The sequence below is a fragment of the Falco peregrinus genome, chromosome 3, assembly GCF_023634155.1.
Source record: "Falco peregrinus isolate bFalPer1 chromosome 3, bFalPer1.pri, whole genome shotgun sequence".
NCBI classification, from domain to species: Eukaryota; Metazoa; Chordata; class Aves; order Falconiformes; family Falconidae; genus Falco; species Falco peregrinus.
Genome location: NC_073723.1, coordinates 110,943,680 through 110,969,674, shown reverse-complemented (window position 1 = coordinate 110,969,674; position 25,995 = coordinate 110,943,680). Strand labels below are relative to the sequence as shown.

The 25,995-nt window shown below is 50.0% G+C and overlaps 2 protein-coding genes across 2 annotated transcripts; both read left to right on the top strand.

Moving 5' to 3' along the window:
* The first annotated feature begins 4,472 nt into the window (after positions 1–4,472).
* Positions 4,473–15,583, top strand: LOC101910844 (protein-arginine deiminase type-2). Its single transcript, XM_005229636.3, has 16 exons — positions 4,473–4,690; positions 6,176–6,362; positions 6,443–6,512; positions 6,687–6,748; positions 6,836–6,953; positions 7,575–7,700; positions 8,489–8,667; positions 8,846–8,949; positions 9,131–9,242; positions 9,321–9,428; positions 11,715–11,866; positions 12,138–12,282; positions 13,363–13,456; positions 14,287–14,372; positions 14,546–14,674; positions 15,063–15,583. Exons 1-16 carry the CDS (start codon positions 4,599–4,601, stop codon positions 15,294–15,296), a joined length of 1,998 nt encoding a protein of 665 aa, XP_005229693.1. The 5' UTR covers positions 4,473–4,598; the 3' UTR covers positions 15,297–15,583.
* A 177-nt stretch (positions 15,584–15,760) lies between these two features.
* On the top strand, positions 15,761–25,993 carry SDHB (succinate dehydrogenase complex iron sulfur subunit B). The gene is made up of 8 exons (XM_055799244.1): positions 15,761–15,890; positions 16,971–17,098; positions 18,424–18,509; positions 20,526–20,662; positions 20,981–21,097; positions 23,337–23,438; positions 23,641–23,763; positions 25,763–25,993. The coding sequence occupies exons 1-8, from the start codon at positions 15,816–15,818 to the stop codon at positions 25,838–25,840; spliced, it is 846 nt and encodes a 281-aa protein (XP_055655219.1). The 5' UTR covers positions 15,761–15,815; the 3' UTR covers positions 25,841–25,993.
* Positions 25,994–25,995: the final 2 nt, after the last annotated feature.

The window sequence follows — 25,995 nt, the reverse complement described above, 5'->3', positions numbered from 1 at the left end:
AGAGGCTTTCAATGGAAATTAAAAGTTCTCTGTGTTTTGCTTGGACATTACCTTTCAGGGGAACTGGGGTTTTTGGGGCATACAGCAAAGCTCCCATGGGAAACATCCACGTCACTGGAAGATGTCATCTATCAGAGATAGTCATCTCTCTCCAGGCCATCCCAGGAGGCTTTGCCTGCCTGCAAAGAGGGAAACCAAGCGAGATTAACCTTGCTGAAGCCAGAAAGGAGGTCTCCACCACTTCTGGGGAAGGAGGCAGCAGCTAAGATGGAGGAAAAAGGCAGTGCAGGGACAGAGAGCGCACCAACAGCCCCATCGCTGCAAGGTTTGTCCACGCAGCAAGGGGGGACGCAGGGTAACGTGGTCATGTTAGGGATGCAATGGGCAGGACAGGGCTGGAACCAGAAGAAATCCAGTTTTGTGAGCAGCAGGACCCCTTGCAAGCCCAAAGAACCTCTTCTAAGCTTGGCAGAGCTAGAAGGACTAGGCCTCACCACTGCACCGAGCTGCACGTCCTTAGCCGGAGGAGCAGTGACCTGCACACACCTTCCCCTGCAAGATCAAACCAGCTGCTTTAAAATATCTCCCAGCCAGTCTACATTAAAGGGCTCCTTCTGACTTTAATTGCAGCTGAAAAAAAAACCCCAGCACTGTGTCTCAAACACAAGAACAGTTTTAATAAGATCGTGGGAGCCTGCTTGAGGTGGCCAGGATGCTTAAGTGGGGAATGCTAGTGGCATTTCCAGGCTCTCCAGGACCTTGCCTTGCTTGGCTTGAAATTTCAGATAAAACCCTGTTTCCCAAAATCCAGCACAAGCCAAACTCCTCATGGTAACAGACTTGTGAATTTTGTTGGTTCTCAAGGTCCCTCACAGAAGCACAAGCCTTCATGCACCCCTAAAACCCTTCAAGCTGGGGTGAAGCAGAGCTGGCACAGTGGGCAAGGAGCTTGCTGCATCCTCCAAGGAAGAGTCTGGCCACGGCAGCATCTCTACCAAAGAGAGCTGCAAGTTGGATTTCCCACTCGTGACTGCTGGTCACACTGGTTTGGACTGGGCATGGTGCTGAGCTTGCCACCTGCTGTGATTTTAGCATCGTATCCTGCTCAGCTGGTTTGAATCCTGTGCTGGACAGGGAACACACCTTAATCCCCACGGGGTCAGGCTGGTATGGTCTGTAATCTGGAGGGAGGTGGAGGATAGTGGTTTCAGGCTCCCAGTGAGCATGAGGGCTTCAGCAGAGGGTCTGGGAACATGTGCTTCTCCAAATCCACCTGGGATCACACCTGTCCAGAAAGGATGGAGAGACAGTGCTGAAACCTCATCTTCATTTTGGGTTTGGGGTTTTTATTCAGCAAGTTTAGTCACGGCACATTTTGAGCCACCACGGTCACTGCGGATGCTCACTCAAGCCCAAAACACCTCGTCTTCGTTGGGTGGTACCTACACTCACTCCTTCTTCCTCCTCCACCTGCTATTAGCACCAACATGCCTGTGCACAGGGAGAATGACGATTTTAAGTCATCTGGCCCATTCAGAGCTGAGTGCTCCTTCCTAATAACACCTTGTCCTGAGAAGTTGCTATTAAGATCCCTGGTACACAACAGACGGGATCCCGCCTCTCCATCAGATTGTGTGAGCTTGGTCAGACTTGGTTTTGGGGGCTCACTTCATCTTTCTCCCAATTTCAGCCAGCTCCATGATGGAGCTAGGTCCGACCCCCCAGTGCTCCCCCAGGAGCCCCATTAATAGCCCAGACCCCCTTGGGGCGTTTCTTCTCACCCATCCTGCACCACCACTCTGTCAAAGAAAGTTTGATAATCTCCTTAAGCTGATAATTATACCTCATTTATTATTCTGTATGTGTAATTGCAGGCATAAGAACTTTTAAGAGCCATGTCAGTCTAATTACTTGCAATAGGGCAAGACATTGAACCAGTTATCAAGTCCCACTTGGGTTTGCATGAAGTTTTTCCTTAGGCATGTAGCTGTAACAGCAGGGCAGGAGCATCCCAGGCAGGCACAAGTCCCCTCTCAAGGACCTGCATTCCCCATCCCAGTTGGAAGCCAGAGAAGATGGGCAAGAGGCTGGTTTGGACCAGCAAAAAATGCTTTTAAAGCTGGTAAAACCCAACAGATTGCTGCCAGTCCTGGTAAAACATCCTGGCTTTGCAACCACTTTGTCCTGGGTGAGAAAGCACCAAAAATCCCTCTCCATCTTGTCTTCTCCCCAAAGTAAAGGTGTCTGCCTGGCTTGGAGAATTCATACCTGGCAATCCAAGAGCAAAGCACCCCATAAAACTGCTTTTGCCTTCCGGGGCTGGAGTCATGCACGTACCCCTGTGCTTGCCCTGCCCACGCTTTCCCCCGGCTTTGCATCAAATTTGCTGCCCTATAAATATCTCCCTCACTGGGGCGAGCTGGATGCCTCTTCCATAGAGAGCAATAAAGCCACAGGTGGGCTCCGCTTCGCCCCAGCTCCTTCATCCTTGCTGGTGGGTTGGTTTCGCCTCCTCGAAGCTGCCTGCCTCTTCCAAAATAAAGCCAGCGCAGGCAGGAATAGGCAGGAACAGGCAGTGCCTCATGGCTCGATTGGGATGGGCACCTGTTTGCACCTCCTAAACATGAAAGGTCAGCCTGAAAGGACTCTGTCGGGGGAACATTTCCCTCCTACTCTTTGCAATAAGGCACGTGCCTGCTGGCAGGGAGCCACAAAATGACCCCAAACCCCCTCACCAAGCACCCATGGAGCTTAAAACCCCCTTGTACACACCTGCTCAGTCCTCCTCAGGGAGGAGATGCTAGGCGATGCGCACGTGAAAACCCTCAGGAATGAGCTCGCTGGGGCTGTTTGCAAGTTCCAGCACTGGGATCTGTTCCCAGGTCCTCGAAATTAGGGCAGGCAGGGATCCATCAGCGGCGGGGAAGTTTATGCAGAGCAGCTCCTAATCTGGCAGATCTGATTTTTTAAAAAAACAGAGAACTCCTCTGACCAGATTGACTATAGCCACGAAACCACGAGCCTCCAGACATCTACATGTATATAGATATCTATCTATCCATATATACACACATACGTCCTGTGATGGTTTACCATGTCTGATGTCCCATCTGATAGCACAGCGTAGGTCCTGCATCACAAACAGCACTTTTGACTCCTGAAAAATCCTGTTCTTGCAGCATAAACTGAGGTTTATTTAGCCACTCCTGGGGGGAGTCACCCAAGCCGTCACTGTGATGGGGACAGGCAGGTCCTTGTACTTGTCCCCAACACCAGATGCAGGTATGGAGATGGTGCCTCAGCCACCTCTCCGCAGTGTGATTGCCCCTCTCCTTCGTCCCCAAATGAGACATTGCAATGGGTGGGTGCTTTGCCAAAGGCTCTGCAAGAAGGATTTAGTATTTTCCCCACTGCTGGCATAGCTGCAGCAGCTCCATAAAGACCTTCAGAGGCTTGCAAAGACCCCAGAAAGCTTACAAAGACCCTACACAGCTGGCAAAGAGCCCCAAAAGTCTCCAGGAAGTTTGCAAAGACCCCAAAAAGCTTTGAAAGACCCCACATGGCTTGCAAAGACTAAACCTGGTTTCCAAAAACCCCAGGAAGCTTGCAATTGTGCTCAGCAATGCAAAGTCCTCAATCACACTTGATGAGGTCACAGCAAAAAAACCCACCAAACTACAGATGTGAAAGTGGATTTGAGCTTATTTCCTACAGCCCAGCCACAAAGAGAAGAGAGCACTGAAAAAGAAAAGCCCGAAAGGGATATAAGTAGGGAACATCAACCTGAACATTTCTGCTCCTCACTAATTACTTGTGGCTTCCAAAATCTGGGGCAGAAGCTTGGTTTTTAAAATGAATATTTAGCTTGATGTTAATAAATAATGCAAACACCTGCGTGGGCAGCAATTGCTCCTGACGTGCTCCACTGTAGTGCAGGGTGGCAAATGGCAGGTTTGTCATGCAAAACCACCTCTGATTTCTCCTCATCAGCAACTGGCTCCCCAGCTTCCCTTTGAAAATAAGCACGGGGAAAAGAACAAGGGGAGAGTCCTGTTCTAGCCTAAAGGCTGGGAAATTGTATTTCTTCATCTCAAAAGCAGCCAGAGCTTTTCCCTAGAGAGCAAAAACAAGCGGATACCCAACAGATGCAAACACCTGCCAAAACCCAAAGCACTGCAAAATCATCTCCACGTTGAGCTGCTCATCCCTGTTTGGGGTCAGGGAGATGCTAGAGGGATGGGGAGTTGGGGACAGCTGGGGGAGCTCCTTGCACAAGGCTGGGAGCCAGCCAGGCTTTGGGCCAGCTCCCCTCCCTCTCCATCCTTCCCTCCCCTTGGAGATCATTTTCATGGGGCTTTAGAGGGTCCAATCCAACTGCCCCCTCCCTTCGGACAGGGGTGGAGGCTGCAAAGTTGTCATCCCAAACTCTGCAAGCTCCAAGAGCTGATTGATTTGCTCCAGGGCTAGAGGAGGAGGAAGGTGTGCCGGGCAGGAAGGAGAAGCAGCTGGGTGCTGCCAGGGGTCTCAGTGCCACCCAGAGCAGGTGGGGAGCGGCGTGCGTGCCCATCGTTGGGGCATCCAGGCTGCTGCACAGGGAGATGCCAGGGGACCGCACACTCCGGCTGCAGCATGGGAACCGCATCGAGGCCCTGTGCGTGCTGGGCACCCACATCTCCGCTGATGTCTACAGGTGAGTGGGATGCCCTAACAATCCCTTTCCTCCTCCATCTCTGCACCTTCACCTTTCTTCTCCCCTTTACCCCCTGTTTAACCTTCTGCAAATTTCCCTTCCTCATTTTTCCTTCTGCTCCCTCAAAACCCACAGCCTTGACATTGTGATTTAATGCAATTTGTGGGCAAAATCCTCCCTGGGCTTTGCAAATCTACACAAGTCCCAGGAAAGCTTTGAGCATCCGCGTTTGCACGATATGGTATTTACCCCAAGTCTGCAACAGCAATGGGTTTGATCCATTTGTGGTGAACAGATGCAATGTCATCTTGGAAAGCTGCTGGAGCGTGCAGGGATTAGCAGGAGCTATGGGGATGGACTGCAAAGGAGGGGATGTAGCTGGGAGACAGGAGGAAAACAAGATCTAGTGACCAAGCAGTGTCCAGCGAAAGCATGCAAGTCCCCACAACACCAACCCTGCTCCCCTAAAACATGAAGTGCTGTACTTCAAGATAATTATTCCCCCAAAGGAAAAAGTTTAAAAGCTCATTTCATGGTTAATTCTGGTCTTTGCTGCTTTTGCAAATCTTACCCTTGATATTCAAGCCAAGCAGCACAGTTACAACTCACCTGGCGTCTCTCCAGGTCAAATCTCCTCCCAGTGGGATTCCCAAAACCCAGAAACAAGGAAACCAAACCAGTTTTTCCATGCATAATTAAATGTAATTTAACGATTTAAGAAACACCCAGGCAGCAGCAAATGAGCACTTAGATTTCCTCTCCCTCTCTCTGCAACGGGCACAGGTTTGGTGGGGCTATCAGCATTCCGAAATCCAATAAATGATGCTGTAACGGTGATACGGCGTGAGCTCTCGGGTGTCAGCAGCATGCATGCTCAAAGGGAGCCTGCATCTCAGGAGCTGCAAGCAGCCCCAAAAATAATAACCCTGGAAAGATGGGGAAATTGGGGAAAAGGAGCCAGAAGAGGGGAAGTGGATGTGTGGAGTGACTTGGGAAGAGCAAGGACACATCAGACTGGGAGTGGTGCTACACTAGCTGCTTCAGGGTTGGATAAAATCACTCCGAAAATTAAGAGTTTCCCATGGTAAAGTCTCCCAGCTGGCTTGCCACACTGTTATGATGAGCTGTTAAATACCTGGTTTGGCTTGGTTGGAAAATAAACACAGATTTCTCTATTGAAGTGCAAACTCAAGTTCAGTTCCAGCAGCACCAAGTGCTTTCTTTGGCTGTGATAATTATAGATTGTAATCTGCACCAATGGCTATGAAACCGACTCATTTTACTAAAATAGCATGTTCTGCCCTAAAAAACCCAAGACACTTTAAGCATTCCCAGGCAGGGAGGAAAGGGCAGAAAGGTACCAGCAGTCAGCGTGGAGACGCCAGCATGCCCAGTCTTGGCTGTGTTCTGGGCAGTGAAATTAGTTGCAGTGAGAACCAGGTGGTTTTGAGATAAACCTCTAAAAATACAAAGCATTTTTGGCAGGGCGGCCCCAGCTGGGGCAGCTTCCTTCAGCGTGAAGCACACAGAAGGGGTGAGCATGGAGTTGGTGTGCCAGGGCCAAGCGGAGGTCGTGTCAGCCCCCAGCAGTGGGACACGGTGGCCACTGGATGAGGGGACAGTTCTGAGGTTCAGCATGAGCCAGGCCAGCACCGAGGTCAATGATAACAAGGTAAGAAGTGGGGTGCTGGGCTGTGGGACCTCCACAGAGGAAGAGCATCCTTTCCCAAACAGGCATCTGGGGGTTTGCAGGTAACTGTCAGCTTTTACACAGACGGAGGGCAGCCCATCAACCAAGCCGGGGTCTTCCTCACTGGCATCGGTGAGTACGAAGGCCTACTGCAATGCAGCAATCTGTCTTCACCCCCTCAGTCCCTTGGGGTAGGGTCCTGTGACGTGGGGGAAGAGACGGACCCAAGTTTGCAGGGTTTGGGGGGCTTTTGCACTCACCCAACCTTGCCTTACCCTGAGATGATGGTGGGGTCTGTCCACCCAGGGATCTCTCTGGATGTGGATGCAGATCAGGATGGCATGGTGGAAAAGAACAACCCCAACAAGGTAATTCAGCCTGTTCCACGGCACAGAAAGTCCACAGGCTTGCAAGAGCCTGAGCTCACTAAGCTAAGCCTCAGTGGGGTGTTTTAGGCAAGCTGGACCTGGGGTCCTGAGGGACACGGGGCCATCCTGCTCGTCAACTGCGACAAGGAGAGCCCTTTCACTCCAGCATCAGACTGCAACGATGAAAGGGTGTTCAACAAAGAAGGTAACACAGCTTTAAAAAAAAAAAAAAATCACATAAAGCAAAAAATGCTCCATTATTCCCCCTCTTTAACCTTTTTTGAGATGAAATTTTGCTTGGGAACCAGCTGCCCATGAGCTGCTTTCCACCAAGCTGCTGAGTAAGCTTCCCACATGGGAATTCATTTTTTTTTAATGCCGTGCTAACTAATTGCGGTCAAGCAGGGGCATGAAGCACAGCCAGAAAAATAGCAGAGGTGCCACTGACGGCAGAGCTCAGCCCAGGGTTGCTTCGCACGGGTGAAAGGAGCTCGGGGCAAGGCATGCGGCCGGCAGCCAGGAATACACCCGCCTGTTCCTGGAAAACTAAAACCACATGGAACTGGTGCCCATCAGCTTTTTGAGGCCAGAGATCAACTGTGCCAGGGCTATGGGGGGAAAAAAGAAACTGGCATTTGCTTCAAAGCACAAGCCACGAGCTTTGCTAGCAGGACCACAGGTTGTTTTTCCAGCTTGCAAAGGCTGGTAGCAAGGGAAGAGCAGATTTCTTGGCATGGGAGATGCAAACCCCAGGAGGGAGCATACAAGTCAGCCAGAGCTGCATGGTGCAATCACCCATCACTCAGGTTTTTTGTTTGCAACCCAGATTTGCTGGACATGTCTCGGATGGTCTTAAGGACTGAAGGGCCACAGCGCTTGCCCCGGGGACACGAAATCATTCTCTATATTCCTGTCTCTGATGCTGACAAAGTTGGAGTCTTTTATGTGCAGAGTAAGTTCTTCCTCACCTCCTCCTCTGCCCCTTCCTCCTCATTTGTAGTGCTCTTGAGATCCCTGCAAGCTCTTTTCTTGTCCTCTCCATGCTCTTCAAATGGCACTTCTAAAGCAAATCATGCCCTTGGCATCCCTTCTCCAATTTTTTTCCAGCATTGAGTATTCTCTCTTCTCAATTAATTGGAAAACTTTGGAGATCAACAAGCAGAGGCACAGTGCCATAAAGCCATTTATCCAAGGTCATCCAGCAAAGGAGTAGTAAAAAAAAAAAAAAAAATGTGTCCTGATACCCAGATGTTTTATCCATGATGGCAATATGCTCTAGGACACATTTTCCCCTCCTTGTTCCTTGTTGTGGGCCCAGCAATTTATTCTCTGGGACCAAAAGCACTCATCCAGCCCAAAAACATGCCATTAAGCAGCCTGGCCTTATCCCTCCATGCAGGAGCAGTCTGTCAGCAGGAGGGCTGGTGGCATTGTCATCCCATGGTAGGTCAGATGGAGGCTACAAGGGCAGAAACACCACGAAAACATCTTCCCCATGACTGCACCATTCAAGAAAAGGCCAAGACATTTTTCCTCACCCTTTTTGTGCATGACCACAAAATTTTGAGCCCCTTAACTCCTATTTAAAGGTACTTCTGCCAGATGAAGTTGCATCTACCCACAGAGATGGAGAAGCTCTAGCACACAGGGATTGTGGTACCTCCTTGCACACAAGCAAAATAGACTTGAAACCATCAATGAAGTTTTGGAAATTGCCCACTTCTCCCCTTTTTCTTGCAGATCCCTTCTGCAGGCAGCGCTACATCCACGTGCTGGGCCAGAGGAAGCTGTACCACACCGTGCAGTACACTGGTGGGGCCACTGAGCTTGACTTTTTCGTTGAGGGGCTCCGCTTTCCTGATGACACCTTCTCTGGGCTGGTCTCCATCCATGTCAGCCTCCTGGAGATGCTAGCTGAGGTCTGGGTGCTCCAGGGAAGGGGCACAGATGGGAGGCTGCAACAGCCCAAGAGGCATGGAAAAGGGGAAGGGGATTGAATGAAGAGCAGTGCAAAAATGACCTCAGGGGTAGGGTATTTAGGGGGAACAGTGGTAAACAGGGTGTGGAAAGTCCTTGATTTGTGCTTGCCTCCCGCAGGGTATCCCACATACACCAATCTTCACTGACACAGTAGTGTTCAGGGTAGCACCATGGATCATGACTCCCAACACCTTGGCACCAGAGAACGTCTTCGTCTGCAGGTAAAGGCCAAGGGATGATGCCTTCCCAGCCAAATCAGCATCAGCCCCACAGTCTCCCTGGAGGTCACGGAGACAGGCTGGGGTGGTGATGGGCAGAGGGAAAGGCAGCTGCCTGCAGGGGATGGGATATCCATCCTCCAACAGCCCTTCATCCCCTCCCTCCTGCCATCCACTTTCCCAGCATGAAGGACAACTACCTCTTCATCAAGGAGATAAAAAACCTGGTCAACAAGGCAGGCTGCGAGCTGAAGGTTTGCTTTGGCTACATCAACCGTGGGGACCGCTGGATGCAGGTAGGTGGGCACCAGAGAGAGGGCAAAACTTTCCCTCCCTGCTGATGTGCCCCATGCAGGTTTTCCTCCCTTCTTTAGGATGAGATTGAGTTTGGCTACACCCACGCTCCCCACAAAAGCTTCCCGGTGGTGCTGGACTCCCCTCGAGAAGGAGGGCTGGAGCAATGTGCCATCAAGGAACTGCTGGTAAGAGCAGGACAGTCGCTTGCATTTCCTGAAGAGCAGCTTGCAGGTTTTTATGCTTAGCCTATTTCACCACTCCTAAATCACTGCTTGCACTTGGCTCATTGAAGACCCTACAATGAATTGCCTAAAAAATGAGAATTTAACACCTCTGCATGCAACTGCATGGAGATACTACCCCATCCACTTCCAGCTGGGAGTACACCAACATCTCCCTCAAACCAAGGATCAGAGCCTAATCCACATCTCAGCCACACAGAAAACCTTTTATTCAGAAGGTGCTGGACAAGAGGAGAAAGGAGGCGCTCACTCCTCTGGCAACAAAAGACTCTTGCCAAGCTCTGGGATAGGACTGGATTTCTTCACCCTGAGTATCACAGCAATGGGCTGGTTTTTCCTTTCCTCCTCTAGGCCTGCAAATACGCAGCAGCTCCCAAGCAGGAGAGGAAAGGAAAGCACGAGAGGGGTCAATTTACTTCCTCGGAAGAGGACAAGATGCAGCCAGCTGCCAAAATCATCCCTGTGGGGCTTCTTTGCCAAGGCAACGGGCCAGCCATGGGCAGGGCATGCAAAGAAGGCTGCCTGGGAGCGCAGCGACCCTGGCCAGGGCATTTTGGGAGAGCCCAGCAGACAAGCAGGGGAGAAAGATGGATCGAGTGATCCCTTTGAGATATCACCATACAGAATGGGCAGGACACCCCCAAGTAGCCACCAAATCTCTGCCCTGTACACCCAGCCAGGCCCTGACAGCAACCTCAGCCCTGGTCGTCTCTCTTGACTGTAACAGAAGAGGACAGTTCACTTTTTTTTTTGCTGCATGTCACTTTGGGGAAGGTTAAGTACTTTCAAAGGCATTGAAATAAATAGTTCCTCATGCCTGAAACAAGCACATGCAGTCCTAGATTCATCAGGCAGGATGGGAATAGCACGCTGATCCGCTCCTTCGCAAATTAGCCAGGCAACCGCTCCTATCTGCCCTCTTTAGGAATTGCTTTGCTTCGTATTTAGAGAAGTAATTTCAGCCTTTGGAGCTACTAACACATTATACTCCAATTTCTGCTTTGAAGCCTCCTCTAATCCCCACTCCTAACTTTCCAATCTCATTTTCCAGCTAGGAATATTTAGTCAAACGCAACACACACAGGTCCTCCTCTCACCCCAGCCAAACCCTAAGCCCCTGGGACCCCATGCCAGGGAAAAAGGAGACGAGAGGGAATTAGCCCCTCAAAATCAATCTGGAACTGATAGGACTTGGATGCAACCTGCAAACCTGGGATGAACCATCGCCTTGACAGTTGAAACCGTACTGGCTCTGTGGTTTATTAAACTGAAATAAGCTGAGAGCAGGTGTTTCATGCTCAGTCCCTACCGCAGCACCCGGGGAAAGGATGTGACCCCCAGCCATCCTCCAGACATGCTCCCCAAAAATTCATGCGGAGCCTTGGGGAAAGGCAGGCCTGCTGCATCCTCTCTATCCCAGCTTCTCCAAACACCCTCAATGAAAAAAAAAAAAAAAAAAAAAAAAGCAACTCCTAGATCAAAGTCATACACCCTCAGGTCTCCCTGCTCATTTTTACCAACCTGTGTATTTGGTTTACCCCTATGGAAACTCAACACTAGCGAGCGACGGGGATTTAATGCAAACCCAACAGACACCTGATCTGCTGTGAGCTCCAAGCCCATACTGACTTGAACCAGAGAGCAAGGACAGGTTCAAGGCAGGATTTTTGTCCCACTACTGCCATTTTTGCCTTGGTTTTAACGTTGCAATCTCTCCCTTAGGCCTTTGACCCTGACACATCACAACCAAGGCTTATTTACCACTGCATGCACAACGCCCTAAATCCCAGATATATCAGGTCCTGAAAATCAGGGCTTAAGTAGGATTTAAGTGAAGTTCAGCCCTTCAGGTGGCTCTTATGCCTGGAGTGGACTTACCCTCAGGGGCTGAAGTTCATCTAGCTCAACAAGAGTCATCCAGATCCTCAGCTTCAGGGCTACACCAGCACCTAATTAGCTTAATGCAGACACTTAAACATTGGCTGTGGGATAGCAGAGAAGATCCCTCCCCAGCTGTGCCCCGGCATTTGTCATTTATTACCAAGACCAGATGACCCTTATCCTCTTGCCTTTCCTCTCTTTAGCCTCCCCCCACCCATGGTCAGCCTCCACTCTTGATATTTTTACCCACTGGAGCAGGTATGAGCCCACAGCAGGAGAGATAAAAAGCAAAGATATGGAGGCAGGGGGAACTTAGGGCAAAGCCCACAGTGATTTCCATTTCCTTAGGGCCCAGACTTTGGCTACGTGAGCAAAGAGCCTCTCTTCGAAGCCACCACCAGCCTCGACTCCTTCGGCAACCTGGAGGTCAGCCCACCTGTGACCGTGGCAGGGAAGGAGTATCCCCTGGGAAGGATCCTCATCGGCAGCAGCTTTCCCACGTAAGAGATGGGAAACCCACATGTATGGGAGCAAGGGAACCACAAGTGTCCCTAAACATCATTAAAATCATGTTAATGGGCTTAATTAGCCATTCCCTGACCAGCTGTGAATATGGTCCTCTGTGGGGCAGGTGCACCCAACCCCAGTGCTCAATCTCTGCCTTCACATTTGCACCCTTCTTTCTTTCCTCCACCTTGGTAGCAATTTATGTGTATGTACATATTAATGCAAAAATATTTATTCCCCCTCTTGGGGATATTTCACTCCCAGATCTGCAGGGAGGAGAATGACCAGAGTGGTGCGAGATTTCCTCTATGCCCAGCAAGTGCAGGCTCCCGTGGAGCTCTACTCTGACTGGCTGTCTGTGGGCCACGTCAACGAGTTTGTCAATTTTGTGCCCACCTCTGACAAAAAGGTACTCCAAAACCCCATGCTGTTTCCTGGTTTCTCTTCCAAGATACTAATCCCATTGAGGCACCTCTAGGGAAAACCCCAAAGGTCATCTGTTTAACAGTCCCAGCCAGTATTTTTTTGAGTTTTCACCCTGCCCCCAAAATGAGGGCTCTGAATGCAAAAAGGGACTTACTACTCTAACAATCAAGACAGACAGAAGAAAAAAAGGTGCCAGCAAAGGTAGCCCAGGAAATTTAAAGCTCAAGATTCCCAGGGCTGGCCAGGGCTCACAGCTGCTCAGCATCTCCCAGATGTTTCCGGAAGCTAGCTCTTTCCTCTATCGTAGCTTTATTACTTCTGAAACAAGACTTTTCCCACTAGGGGCAGCTATGCCTTGACCTGGATGGCTCAGAAAAGGAGTATTTATGCCCACTTTTGCCCTCCCCAGGGCTGTGATAAGCCCTATAAGAGATACCATCAAGACTGCAGCAAGCAGCCTCCAGTACTCCACCAAGGAGCAAGGAAACCATTTCTGCTGGTGGGAAGCCAGCCAGGATATGCATGGGGCTCAGACCCCAGAAATCCACAATTCCCACGAGATTAGCTTAATAATGACTTTTGACTGCTTCTGATGAAGTCAGAGCACAATTATTCCCTTGCTCCATCCCCCCCCTGCATTGCAATGCCAACCCAGAAACAAAAAACCCCAACAATGCAGGCAGCAGCAACATTCCTCACCCACCATCTCAGCTCGCTCAAATCTCCAACAACCACCCTCCCGGGGGGTTTATACACCCCACCTGGGGTGGGCAGGATGGGACACAGCTGCAGCCAGGCTGCAGTTTCCCCTCCCTGCCCCAGCAGCAGTTTAAGCCCTCAGGGTCAGTTTGGAGGGTATTTGCCAACAGCATAAATCACCAGATCTCATTCAGATACAGCCCCTCAGCACTGCAATAAAAAAGGCAATAAATAACAACAAAAGACATCTATTTTTAAGAGTTGAAGCTTGGATTCCTTGCAAAAATAAGTCCCTGAGGTTCCCCCAAGGCTTCAGGTAAGCAAGCCACTTTTGGTGACCACTCTCCCTCCTGTCTTGCCCCAGCGATTTCGAATGCTGATGGCCAGCCCCGCGGTGTGCTACAAGCTCTTTCGGGAGAAGCAGAAGGAGGGCCAGGGCGAAGCCACCATGTTCAAAGGCAAGGGGACAGTGGGCAGCTTCAGCCTAGCTTTGATGTCAGCTGAGACAGCCAGAGCCACCCCACCAAGCATCTGGCCCGAGGGCGGCAGTGCCTGGCCAACGTGCGGTACTGGGGGGAAGTGGGGACCTTTTCCCACCCGGCTGCCCTTCACAGCTGGCAAGCGGGATGCCTGCCCACCATACCCAGCCTCCTCAAGCCCTATTTTGGGAAAGCGAGTGGGACGGGAGGGATAAAGCCCTCTGCACAGAGGGGATGCTTGCTTGGTGGGATGGAGCATCTCTGTAAATGCCAGCAGAGCTCCAGCACGGAGTGGGACAACTAGGGGCTCTCATGTCACCCCAGATTAGTACCATTTTTTCACGTTTGCCCTTCCCTCCATGCAGCAATGACATTTTGATTGCTAGTTTGGGCATCCTTTAATTGGAGTTTTAAACATCATCCATCCACGACAGGGCTGTGGAAAGATCTCCCTGCCTCTGTGGTCCTGTTGGGTCACTGCCACCTGCCTGGGACCTGGCTGTCCCCAAACAAGGGGTGGCCTCCATAGAGGTGGCAACTCGGGTTTTATGGACCTGAGTGGAGAAATTCAGCAGGTAATGATTCCTGTGGGCAGGAGGATGGAGGACAGGGCCTTTCCACTACTCTTTCCAGTGGGCAGAGGTTTTCTTCCCACCCAGTTTCCCAGCAAACCAAGAACTGGGACTCCCCGTAGCCTTAACACCAAGCTCAGGAAACAGATTTCTGGGGACTTTTTCCACCTCCATACCATGACTTAAGCCAGGCTTCTGCTAGCACTGCTTCATTTTGATGGGGGTTTGCATTTCTAGGCTACTCGGGGGCAGACACAAAACGGGTCACCATTAACAAGGTCCTTTCCAACGACATCCTGGTGCAGCAGAACCAGTATGTCCAGGTAATAACCAATATTTCCAGTAATAACTGGTATTTTTTGCAATAACTTCCCCAGGATGGTACAAACCTTTAAGGGAGGTGTTGCATTTTGGCTCTCCTCCTGTGTAAGATGGTTTTGGGGGCCATGCACACCTGTGTCCCCCTGCTCAATGTGCTCTTCTCCATCCCCTCCAGCGCTGCATCGACTGGAACAGGGATGTCCTTAAGAAGGAGCTGGGGTTGACAGAGGAGGACATCGTTGACCTGCCGGCCCTCTTCAAGCTTGACAAGCAGGGCAAAGCTGTGCCGTACTTCCCCAACATGGTGAGGGGCGTCGCTGCTCCCCAGATCCTCTCCAAAAAGCAGTTTATTCAGTCAAGATGAGTCCCCAAAGTTGTCCCTAAAAAGCACAGTATTTACTTCTGTCCAGAAATAGGAAGTATCTCCAGCCAGGCTCAGATAAGCCCAGGTCTACCATAACTTTGTGGCCTTGTGTTGCTTGAAGTGGGATCAACCTACATAGTTTTGAGGTAAAAATCTTTCAAAGCGGTGAAATTGCAAGGCATGGGGCTCGTCCCTGGAGGAGGGTGGCTGCAAAAAGTGGCATTGACGCTCCATTGTGTGGTGAGGTCGATGGAGGAGGGTGGCCAGCAGCTTTCCTTCGGCTTCCTCAGTCCTGACACTGCTGGGTTCCCCTTCTGTCACCCCACAGGTCACCATGATCATCCTGGCCAAGGACCTGGGCATCCCCAAACCTTTTGGCCCCGTGATGGGGGGTGAATGCTGCCTGGAGCAGCGGACCCGCTCTCTCCTGGAGCCGCTGGGCCTACACTGCCACTTCCTCGAGGATGTGGCCTCCTACCATGGCAGGCTCGGGGAGGTCCGCTGTGGCATCAACGTCCAGCGGCGGCCCTTCACCTTCAAATGGTGGCACGTAATGCCGTAGTGAGGCTTGCACCTCAGCCCCCGGTGGCTTTTTCTGTGTGTGTTGCTTGCAATTCAGTTAATAAATAAATTTGCTGTGAGGAAAGAGGCTGGAAATTAAATAACAGACGATAATTCTGAGAGAAAGAGGGGGAAGCCCTCAAGAGGGTGAGGCCAAGGGGATGCCATTTTGGCCCTCACCCACCATTTTGCCCTGCCTGGTGTTGGGGCAGGTGGGAGGGTCTCTGAAAAAAGAATAAAGCCTGGAATTAACGGAGGGACGGGCTGAATTCCCTTCTCCCCCAAAAGCGGGGGCATCCAGCCATCCTGACCGCGCCATCCCGCCTTGTGCCACAGCTCCCGCCACACGCAAGATGGCGCCTCTCCTGCGGCCGCCGCCGCACCCAAGATGGCCGCCGCGCAGCCCCGCCCCCTCCCAGCGCCGCGCGCTGTGGCCGCCCAGCCCCGCCCCCTCGCACTGCCGCGCTCCCGCCTCCTTCCGCTTCCGGGTGGAGCGGGGTCGGAACTGCGCAACGCCAAGATGGCGGCGGCCGTAGTGGGAGTCTCCTTGAAGCGCGGCGTCCCCGCGCGGCTCCTGCGGGCCGGCCCGCGGCCGGTGAGGGACTTAGAGCCGCTTTGCCCCGGGAAGCCGGGTGGGGGCCCTCGGGGGAGGCCAGAGGCTGAGAGCTTGGGGGGCTGGAGGGGGTGTGAAGGGGATTGGGGGGTGAGGAGGGCTGAGATGAGGGAGGGGTGGCTGGTCGGCGAGGAGGGGCTGTGAGAGATTTGGGGGTGGGCAAGAGGGGAGGGAGCTGAGGGGCAGGAGAAGGTGCAGAGAGAGGTGGGAGGGAGCTGGGGGGCAGGATAGGGGTGCTGGGAAGGAGAGGGGGGCAGGATGAGGGTGCTGGGAGGGAGGGGGACCAGGAGGGGATGCAGAGAGGGCTGGGAGGGAGCTGTGGGGCAGGAGGGGGTGCTGAGAGTGGACTAGGAGGTGGCTGAGGGGCAGGAGGCATTCCAGGGTGAAAAGGGGGTTCAGAGTAGGTAGGAGAAGGGGGGCTGGGCTTAGTGGAAAGAGGCTGTGTGAGTGGGGTGCTGGGGAGGGTCTGAGGGCAAAAAGGAGCAGGAAGGGGACTGGGAAGGATTTAGAGAGAGAGAGGTTGACAGGAAACTGGGGGCACAGGAGGCCCAGAAGGGGATTGGGAAGAGATGTGGGAGCAAGAGGAGCTGGGATGTAGGGTAGTTTGGGGATCGGAGAGTGGGAGCATGTGGCCTGGAGGAGGAAGGAGCTCCGGGGGCAGTACTGAGAGGATGTGGTTTGTTGGCCTGGAGCTGGGTAGAGACACGGCTGGGAGCTTCCAAGGGCAGTTTTGGGGCAGGGAAAGTCTTCAGGGCTGTGGAGGAAGGAGTGTCTGCAGGCACAGCAGGAGCACCTGTGGGCTGCCATTTAGTTTTAAGATTATCTCCTGCCTCGTGGAGGAGCGAGCCCCAAGGCCACAGGTGGTTGTGTGTGTGTGTGGGGGGAACGCTGCTGTGGCAAATCCTTGGGAGGAATCTCCAAAAACTGTATGAATACCCAAGTACAAAGCAGTGATGGGTCCTGCAGCTCTCATCCTGAACATGCAGCCTCAAGTCATTTTTATGCCTGACTAAAAGCCACCCCACCGGACCTAAGGGCTGTTTTGCTGTTGTTTGAATACAGATGTGTCGGGGAGTGCAGACAGCAGCTGCGGCAGCGCCCCGTATGAAGAAGTTTGCCATTTACAGATGGGATCCCGATAAGCCTGGGGACAAGCCCCGCATGCAGACATATGAAGTGGATTTGAATAAGTGAGTATGCGCCATTAGAGAGAAGCTTTGCTGCCAGGCAGGTGTGCTGGGGCTGTGTGTGCGTGCAGGTTATCCTGCAAGTGATAACAGGGGGTGGTTGAGGAGCAGTTGAACTGACAGCTAAAGGTGTCAGCAGTCTCATTAAGCTTCAGGGACTGTTGAAACCTTGTTGGAGTGGTGAGGAAGGTGGTGTCTCAGTTGTGTTGCAGAGCACCTTGTCCTCAGCACAGGTGAGATCAGTGTTAATTCCTCATAAAGCAAATCTTACTATGATTGTGTAGGATTGTATTTGCTTCCCTCACCTGTTGGTGCTGTGTGACAAATAAAACTGCACCGTGAATGCTGGTGTCTCAATAGCTGTCAGCAGTAAAATGATTGCTTTGTTTCGTGACTTCTGTGAGGTTTTACCTGTGTCCCTGGGTTGTGTTGAAGACTTGAAGGTGCTGGTGGGTTTAATAAGCTTTATTTATATAGGAAATTTTGGGGCGTGTTCCCGAAGGAGAGTGTTTTACATATAGCTCGCAGTCCCAGACCTAGGAGATAAGGTGGAAGCCTTATCAACTCTTCTCATAGTTTTCATCACAGTTACATCTAATTTGCAGGTCATATTAAATTTTTAGTAACCACTTGCACACTTTGGTGTAGCTATCACCAAGAAAACTCTTGCTTCTTTGTGATTCTTTGAAGGGGTGCTGTCTTCCCTGTGGTGCAGAAATCTTCGCCTGGGCACATGTGCCTTGGTTTCGCTGAGCTCCAGCTCCTGCTCTTGCCAGAGGAATTCACCTTGAGCCCTTTCTGAAAGCTTCAGATACAAAGCCATGCGGCTCCTAACTTCAGATGCACATGATGAAGAACTCAAATTACTGTGTCTTTTGCACCAGTTAATAATTTCTGGGTGTTGCCCTGTCTGCTGTGTATAAAGTTACATAAGTTGTCCAAGACTGTTTGGGTTTGCGTGCAGCACTGCCTCTTGTGACTAATGAGGACAGGCAGACTTGTTAAAACCTGACCCAAAAGGAGAGAACCAGTAGTAAGGCACTTGGTTTTCAGTTGTGCTGTTTGAACCTTCCCCAGCTGAGCCAGATCTGGGCATCAGCAAAAGAAAGGGCTTCTCCTACCCTGACCCTGGGTCTGCCGAGGCAAATAGGTTGTGCTACTGATCAAGAGATCTCGTATCTTGTTGCCTGGGATTGGCAAAAAAAGTGTGTTGTTAATCGGAGTTGATCAAAGTCCTTTTCGGTGCTGCTTAGCTAGGGTGCTAAGACATCAAACACTGAGGCTGGGAGGGAATTATACAGGTTCACTGACTTCGTTTTCTGTTACAGATGCGGACCTATGGTGCTCGATGCTCTGATCAAAATAAAAAATGAGTTGGACTCCACTCTGACTTTCCGCAGATCATGTAGAGAAGGTAAGAAGGATTTTCCAGCCTGCTAAACCGAAAATTGTCCTTGAACACTGTTGCTGACAGTGTACGTTTAACCGCTAGAAAACTTGAGGGTGGATGGCAGCTTACCACTCTCATCTTCCAGCTGCTGTATAGGAAATACCTCAGTGGATCAGGTAGTAAAGTTAAACTGCATATTCACAGGGCACAATCGCACAACATATGAGCAGTATGCTTCAACAGCCCTAGTCGTTCCTGTTTCTGTCCTAATCTTGTTCATCTTGCTGCCCTGCAGTGATGGACTGCCTAAGGAAGTCTAGCAAGAGACACTGCGGCAGCAGGATTGAGGGGGCAGATGTGGTGAATGGGAATGAATTGTAGGGGCTGCTTTATCTAGTGCTAGTGTGGAAATAAGAAAGGGTGTAACTGGAAGAGTACTTACAGGACTTCTAGGAATAGCTTCAGGAATCTTTTTTTTGGCCCTTTGGCTAAGCTAAATGATTGATCGAGGGAAGGGCCATCTGGTGGTTTTACATTGCAGAGCAACTGGCTCGCTCTCATACAGGTACAAATCAGTGTGTCTAACTGCATTACAACTTACCTGTCCAGGTGACTTTCCCTGTAAAATATCCTAATTCATGGGTAATGTTAGGATGCTGAGCTTAAAATGATAGCTGTGGAAGTGCAAGAGGGGAGGATGCCTTTATGGATTGACTTTTGATTTAATTAGGTAGGTTTGCAAGCATGAGAAATTTAGGTGCAGTTGATGCCTAAAGATGTTTTGGCTTGGATCTGTATGAAAAGCAGCCTTTAACGCAGGCATTTCCTGTAGAATCTGCATAGCAGGTAGAGGAATGTCACATGGTGTGGTTGTTCTCGGTGTCTGATATTTAGGTAGCCAGTGCTGGAATTAGTTGCCCTTTGAGAACCTGAAGACGGATTTTTGAAGCTGGGCTGGTTCGGTCTTGCCCCTTTTCTACCATGCAGAAAGAAAAAAAAACCAAAACGATCGTGCATTCCAGTTGCATACCAGTGGGTTTGTATCTGCAGTCCTGATTCCCTCTCCAGTTGACTGGAAAATACTTGTAACCATTTCTCGAGTGGGAGGAATAACCTTGTTCAAGTGCCAGCCTTCAGCTGGCAGTGAGGGGAAGGCCCATGCATCCAGTACTGAGGCAGACTGTCAGTTTGAGGAGCAGTGGCATTTCTCTGACTCATATCAATTGATATGTGTTAAATCCTCAGAAATTAGAGTTTTGCCCTTGCAACATTTGTCATCTTTCTAATATGATGTTAGGCATCAGTCTGAATTGGATACCCGAGCTCCTGACCTGAGCAGTATCTGTGGCAGTTCTGCAGCGTTTTTTCTTATAAACCTTGGCCCTTCCTAGGCTTCATCTGATCTTCCTGTTACTGGGAGATCATCAGTGGTGTCATTTACTCCATTTGTTAAGCTATTTATATGCTGTTTGTTCTGGTGAGTGTCTGTCCTCTCACCTTTGGGAGTTATTGAATGCAGTCCATGGCACCACTCTGTCCTGCTGCAGGAGGCACAGAAAGAACCTTCTGTCTTAAGGACTTTAGTTTTGTGCTCCTGACCTTCATGGATGTTTTTGACCGTAACTGTAGGGCCAATGGGGGATGCGTCTGGGTCTCATGTTATAATCTTAGCGTTAGCTGCTTCACATCAATACGAGCTTGTGCTTCAAACTGGTGAATAAAGCTGAATGTTTTCCCCACCCTAAGTAGCATGTAAAACTAATGAATGATGCGAAAGGGATGAGGTGTCCAGGCAGCTTGTTTGCTACTGTGGAAGGAAGCTCAACACTGAGAATGTGTTTAGGCTTTAATGAAAGTGACTCCCGAGTTTGTTCTTTATTTAAGTAGCAACATGTTTGGCCTAATGGCAACTTCTGGCGTTTTCCCTGTCACGTACAGTTTCTTGAAGACACCCCGGGGGCATGTTTGGGGCCAAGAGGATCTTTCTCAACTAGGATAAGAGGGTGAATTTCTAATGCTTTTACTCTTTCTCCCACTCAGGCATCTGTGGCTCTTGTGCTATGAACATTGCTGGCGGAAACACACTGGCCTGTATCAAAAGAATTGACACCGATCTCACCAAGACCACTAAAATCTACCCTCTCCCCCACATGTATGTGGTGAAGGACCTTGTCCCGGTGAGTGTTGGCCTCTGTCAGCATGCGACCAAGGGTGACAGCATTCCAGGCAGCGTGGGGTTCAGATTAGGCTGGAAGGGATAACGTTGGGAGATGCCAACAGGATCGGGTCTCACGATTCACATGTTACTCCTGCTGGAGTTTTCTGGCTTGGGTGGGTGTGGGCTTCACAGCAGTGACTAAATCTGTCCTCGTTTGGAGGAATGTGGCAGGCTGAGGCAGAAAATGCCTTCTTCTGTTGGAGTGGTAGTAAATGTTCAGTCTCTCATGCGTCAGTTTAGCTTAATAAATGTGACCTCTTTGCCTTTTGATTCCTAGGACTTGAGCAACTTCTATGCACAGTACAAATCCATTGAGCCTTACCTGAAGAAGAAGGATGAGTCAAAACAGGGCAAGGAGCAGTACCTGCAGTCCATAGAAGACCGTCAGAAACTGGTTACTGCTTCTTTTCTACCATTGAAATCCCTTCCAGATAAGACGAGGGTTAAACGTTAACTTGCAGTAGCTTCTAGTTCCTGTAATGACAGAGCTGTCTGGTGCAAAACCCAACGTGGGTGGAATCTGCTCCCTGAAATGCAGTGTCATGGCATGCCTGCATTGCTAGGGGTAACGTTTGCTAATGAAATGCAGTCGCGGTTGTGATGGGGACTCTGATCTCATTTCCACTGTCTGCGCTGCGAGGCCATGTGTGTTTGTAAAAACATTGTGAAGGCTACAGGCTTGTAATATTCCAGTGGACAAAAGGCACTGCAGCTTATGCTGGCATGTAGGCTGTCGGGCTCGGCGCTGGCTGTCTTGTCTAGCTGTAGCATGCTAAGCAATGTTCTCGTGTTGCTGCTTGTTGGGTTTTATCAGCCCTAAAAAAGCTAATGGCAAAAGCTAAACCCTTTTTGGATGTGGAGACACAAGCATGATGTGTTAGTGCAAGTCTTGGGATGTCTGCCTCGAGCACTGCTTTGTTTGGAGGGGCTTTTCTGGGAACGTAGTAGTGTTGCTCCAAAGTTTCTGCGTAAAGCTGGAGGGTGTCTGAGGAACCTTTTGAACAGCTGGGGCATAATAGCTTTTCAAAAAGCTTATGGTGTGGGTAAGTTCTTGTCTGGATTTCCTCAGCTGCCACAGTAAGTAACATTAAAATCAGCAGTTTCTCTTCTGCCTCTGACCTGTCTTGGTGGATCCATCACTTCATGGTTGAAGGCTTGGCCTGTCAGTGCTCCGCTGTGGTTGCTGCTGCGGTACGGACACTGAGTAGGCGCACAGTGGGCAGGCAGCCTAGATTTTTGGCAAGTGGTAAGAGAGGTGAGTGTGAACAGCAAAGAGGAAGGCTGATTAAAGGGGATTCAATGAAAACACGTGAGCTATGGTGACCTTTGAAAGTTTTCCATTATGTGTGTTTGCTGTGAAGCTGACATCCAATGAATAGACTGGTCATGTGCCCGGGATGTCAGCAGCACCATGCGACTGGCGCTGTGATGTCATGACAGCCGCAGGATTTTACAGTCTGAAAGAATCTCTATCCAAGGGCAACAGTTAGTTCTCCTGCACCACTTCATAATGTTATCTGTAAGGACTGAAGGGATTCTCCCTTCATGTGGTTTTCATGAAGCGACATCCTTGAAATCGCTTTCAAGTAGAAATAAGCAAACCTAAAAGTGACTGCAAGAGTTGCCTCTGTCTTTTGCACAACTCTTAAACTTGCTTCTTATCCCCCTGCTGAAGTTTCTTTTACTTTGAGAACAGCCTCTGTGCAAGAGAAACTTGCATAGAGAGTCAGCTGAAAAACTTCCACCTTTTTCTTTAAATTGTCAGACATTTGAAATGTTACAATTGGAAATAAGACAAATATAGTAAGCCAGGTTAGGTAACTGACTTGCCTAGCCTTGGCAAGTCTTTGCAAAAGACTAATGTAGTAGACTTTTTACAACCTCCCAGGAGTTCTGGCATCGTGTATCTTTCCAAACTAAATTTAATGAGACCTTTGTCCCAAAACAACTTTCAGATACATAAATTAAGGCAGACTGAAATCTGTCTCTCAGCCTGGGGGGTTGACTGAGCTACTTGGAGATGGGAGACCTGCTCCTCAGTTTGTCTTCTGCCCAGTGTCGCTTCCATGTAGGTCTACCTTTCTTTTCTTTGGTGCCTGAAATGAAAAAGATCTTCATCTCTCTAAAAATGGTGAAATGGCTAAAGATTTGCACCGGTCCTGTTCTGTAAGTGCTTGGGGATCCCCTCAAAGCACATGCTAAGCTATGAGCTCTGCTCCCTTGGGTTGCTGGGCAGACTTTGCTCTTTCTTCTCTTCTGTAGCACAGCCTTGAATTGTTCGTTGGTTATATATGTGTTCATTAGCCACTCACTGGGATGGGCTGAAGGAAGGAATGCTGGAAGATCAAGCAATTTCCATGGTAGTCTTCAGTTTTTCTCCCCCTGTTGTCACAGAGTTCATCGTACGGGTTGCACTGAGAGGATTGCATGCATTTTGTTTCAGAGGACCTGCATGTAAGAATTGCTTTCTTAAAGCAGTCTGCTTCAATGTAAGGTTTCTGGAGCCACGCTTGCAGCATGTCACTAGAGGGGAAAGTGCTGAGGGAAGCATGTGCTCTTGTAAACCCTCTTTAAAAAAGGCTTCGTCACGGATTTCTGGAGTGGCTTGACTGTGGTCTCCCACCCCCGTGCAGGACGGACTCTACGAGTGCATCCTGTGTGCCTGCTGCAGCACCAGCTGTCCCAGTTACTGGTGGAACGGGGACAAGTACTTGGGTCCTGCAGTACTGATGCAGGTAAGGACAGATCCCATTTGTCACGTGGGACTGCTGAGGGACTCGCTATGTAAAAGAAATATTTGCGCACACAGGTGGGGTAGTATTACATAGTCCAGATCCTGGACCAGAATTCCTGAGTTAGGTGTTGCTTTTTAACATTTCACACTGATTACAACACCTCGAAGAAGCACTTGGTGTATCAAATGCCACTGACTTGCAGGCCTATCGCTGGATGATTGACTCCAGAGATGACTACACAGAGGAACGCCTGGCACAGCTTCAAGACCCATTTTCTCTTTACCGTTGTCACACTATCATGAATTGCACAAGGACTTGCCCTAAGGTACGTGTGTCCTCCATATGTCCCTTTTGGGGTTACTGGCTTGTTTCCAAGCGCCCTGTATGAAACCAATAGGAAAAAAAAACCAAAAAACACTTAGGTTTTTGTTTTCCTCGAGCTTGCCTTGGCTTGTTCGTCCTTTTGAAACACAGTGAGTTACCAGCGGTCGTGCCTGTGATAGTGACTGTACAAGGGGATGTGGCAAAGTATCACACATCGCAGGAACATCTCTTCCTCGTGAGCAAGACTTTGAGAATCTGTCTGTGTCCAGGATTTAGGAGCGTGACAGTAGGGCACTGCTCATGTGAGGGACGCTGCCAGCAACAGTATGGGGAAGTTTTTGTCCTGAGTAGCCCTGTCAGTGGTGTGAGCACTGTAATACACATAGCCCCACACAGTGCGACCTCAGGTGGTAGCAGCTATCCCTTATGTGTTGTGCATCTTGCGTTTTTGGCACCTTTGAGGGATGTGTTTTATGCTGATGTTCTGCTGTCAGGGTGTTTCCCAGATGGTTTGTTCTCTCTGGTATTCCTTCTGCGAACTGAGCAAGCTTTCCCAAATTGGAGCATGCCTTCTCTTCGTCTTGCAATGACCTTGTGCCTGTTGTTGGGCAGACTATCAAGTTTTGCTTTCCTGCCAGCTGTGCTGTTTTCTAGCTAGCATTGGCTTGCACCTGGTGGTGGAGTAATTCTCCTTGAGCTGTGAAATAACATGAAGGCAAATTTTTGAGTGGATCACAGATGTGGGGAAAATGAGATGCTTGAGAACTGCGTTGATGGGTTTACCAGGAGCACTGCATGCTGATTTTTTTGTGTGTGTCTTTCTGAAGTGATTCCCTGACTACAGATAATTCCTCCTTTGTATAGGGAGCTAGCTCGTGATCCGGTGTCACCCATAGTTCAGCAAAAGACAAAGGTTCAACCTGAAGACCTGCTTGTATGTGGGAATGTATGTAGCAGTGGGGAATAGCGCTTGGTCTCAAGTTTTGAGACACATTTGTGGTTAATAACACGTTTCCACTCACATGCTCTAATCCTGGTTGGTGTCTTGATCAGCCCTGAAAGACTGCACGGTGAGCTCTGCACCAGCGTAATTTCCTGTTCGTTCTCTGTCCCGCAGTGCTGCTGCTGTAATCACAAGGATACAGCAGGGCAGTTGTGATCCTTCTCTCATTTTAAGATTAGGCATGCTTGGTTTGGTAGCAGTGCTGCAGGATTAAGGGCCTTTGCAGCGTGACATGTGCCTATATTGTAGAAAAACCTTCTTAGGCAAGCTTAGCTGGCTTTTGTGTGAGGAGCATTTTCATCTTGTGAGTGTTCTTGCTCACCTAGTGACCTCTGATACCGAGCGTTTTTTGTTTCAGACAAGGAGAAAAGCCACATCTCTTGTACTGTCACTATCGGGCTTCTACAAGGCAGTTCCCTCCCTCCAGGTGTCATCTCATAACAACCTGTAAAAGTGTTGAATTGAGCCCTGCTTGAGCTTAACTAAAAGTTCCTATGGCTCAGACACTCATTCTTCTTTGATCCTCGCGTTGTTGGTTAAAACCAATCCTCCAAAGTCAAATGAGTGTTTTTCTTCAAGCAGTGGGAAGTGCTGCTGGCTCAGCCTCCAGGTAGAGGAGCTGAGCTCCCAGCACTGCGTCTCCATGCCGGGCTGGCTTGCTCTTCCCTTATAAATTGAGTCTGGAGTGCAGCAAACCTGCATCAGCACACCTTCACCGAGGGGCTTTGCATACCACAATACCCACAGAGCTGTCCCTGGGTATCCTGTAACCTCCCAGCACTTGAAAGGGAGCCCAGTATTAAGCTGGACTCCAGCTTTTAGGCCAGGGGGCGTGGGGGGTGGGGGGGAAGGGGGAAGTGCTGAGTGCTTCCTCTGCCAGCTATTTCTATCAGTAGCAGCATATTTGTGAGTTTACTATGAGTTAGGTTGGGGCACAGAGGGCATGATGCTCTAACACGCTGATTTCCTGAGGAGCTAACAGACTTCTCCTTTTTAGGGTTTGAACCCTGGCAAAGCAATTGCTGAGATCAAGAAGATGATGGCAACTTACAAAGAGAAGGCGACCGCTGCATAATGCTGTTCCCTAACTGGAAGTGTAACACACAGACGTGCTTTACCTGAAAGTAATTTATACCTGATCTAGCAAGAGAAGGTTCCAGCAGGGAGTTTGGCATTTTTCCCATAGGTTTGCACGTACAATAAATACTGTAAAAAGAACAAATAAGAATT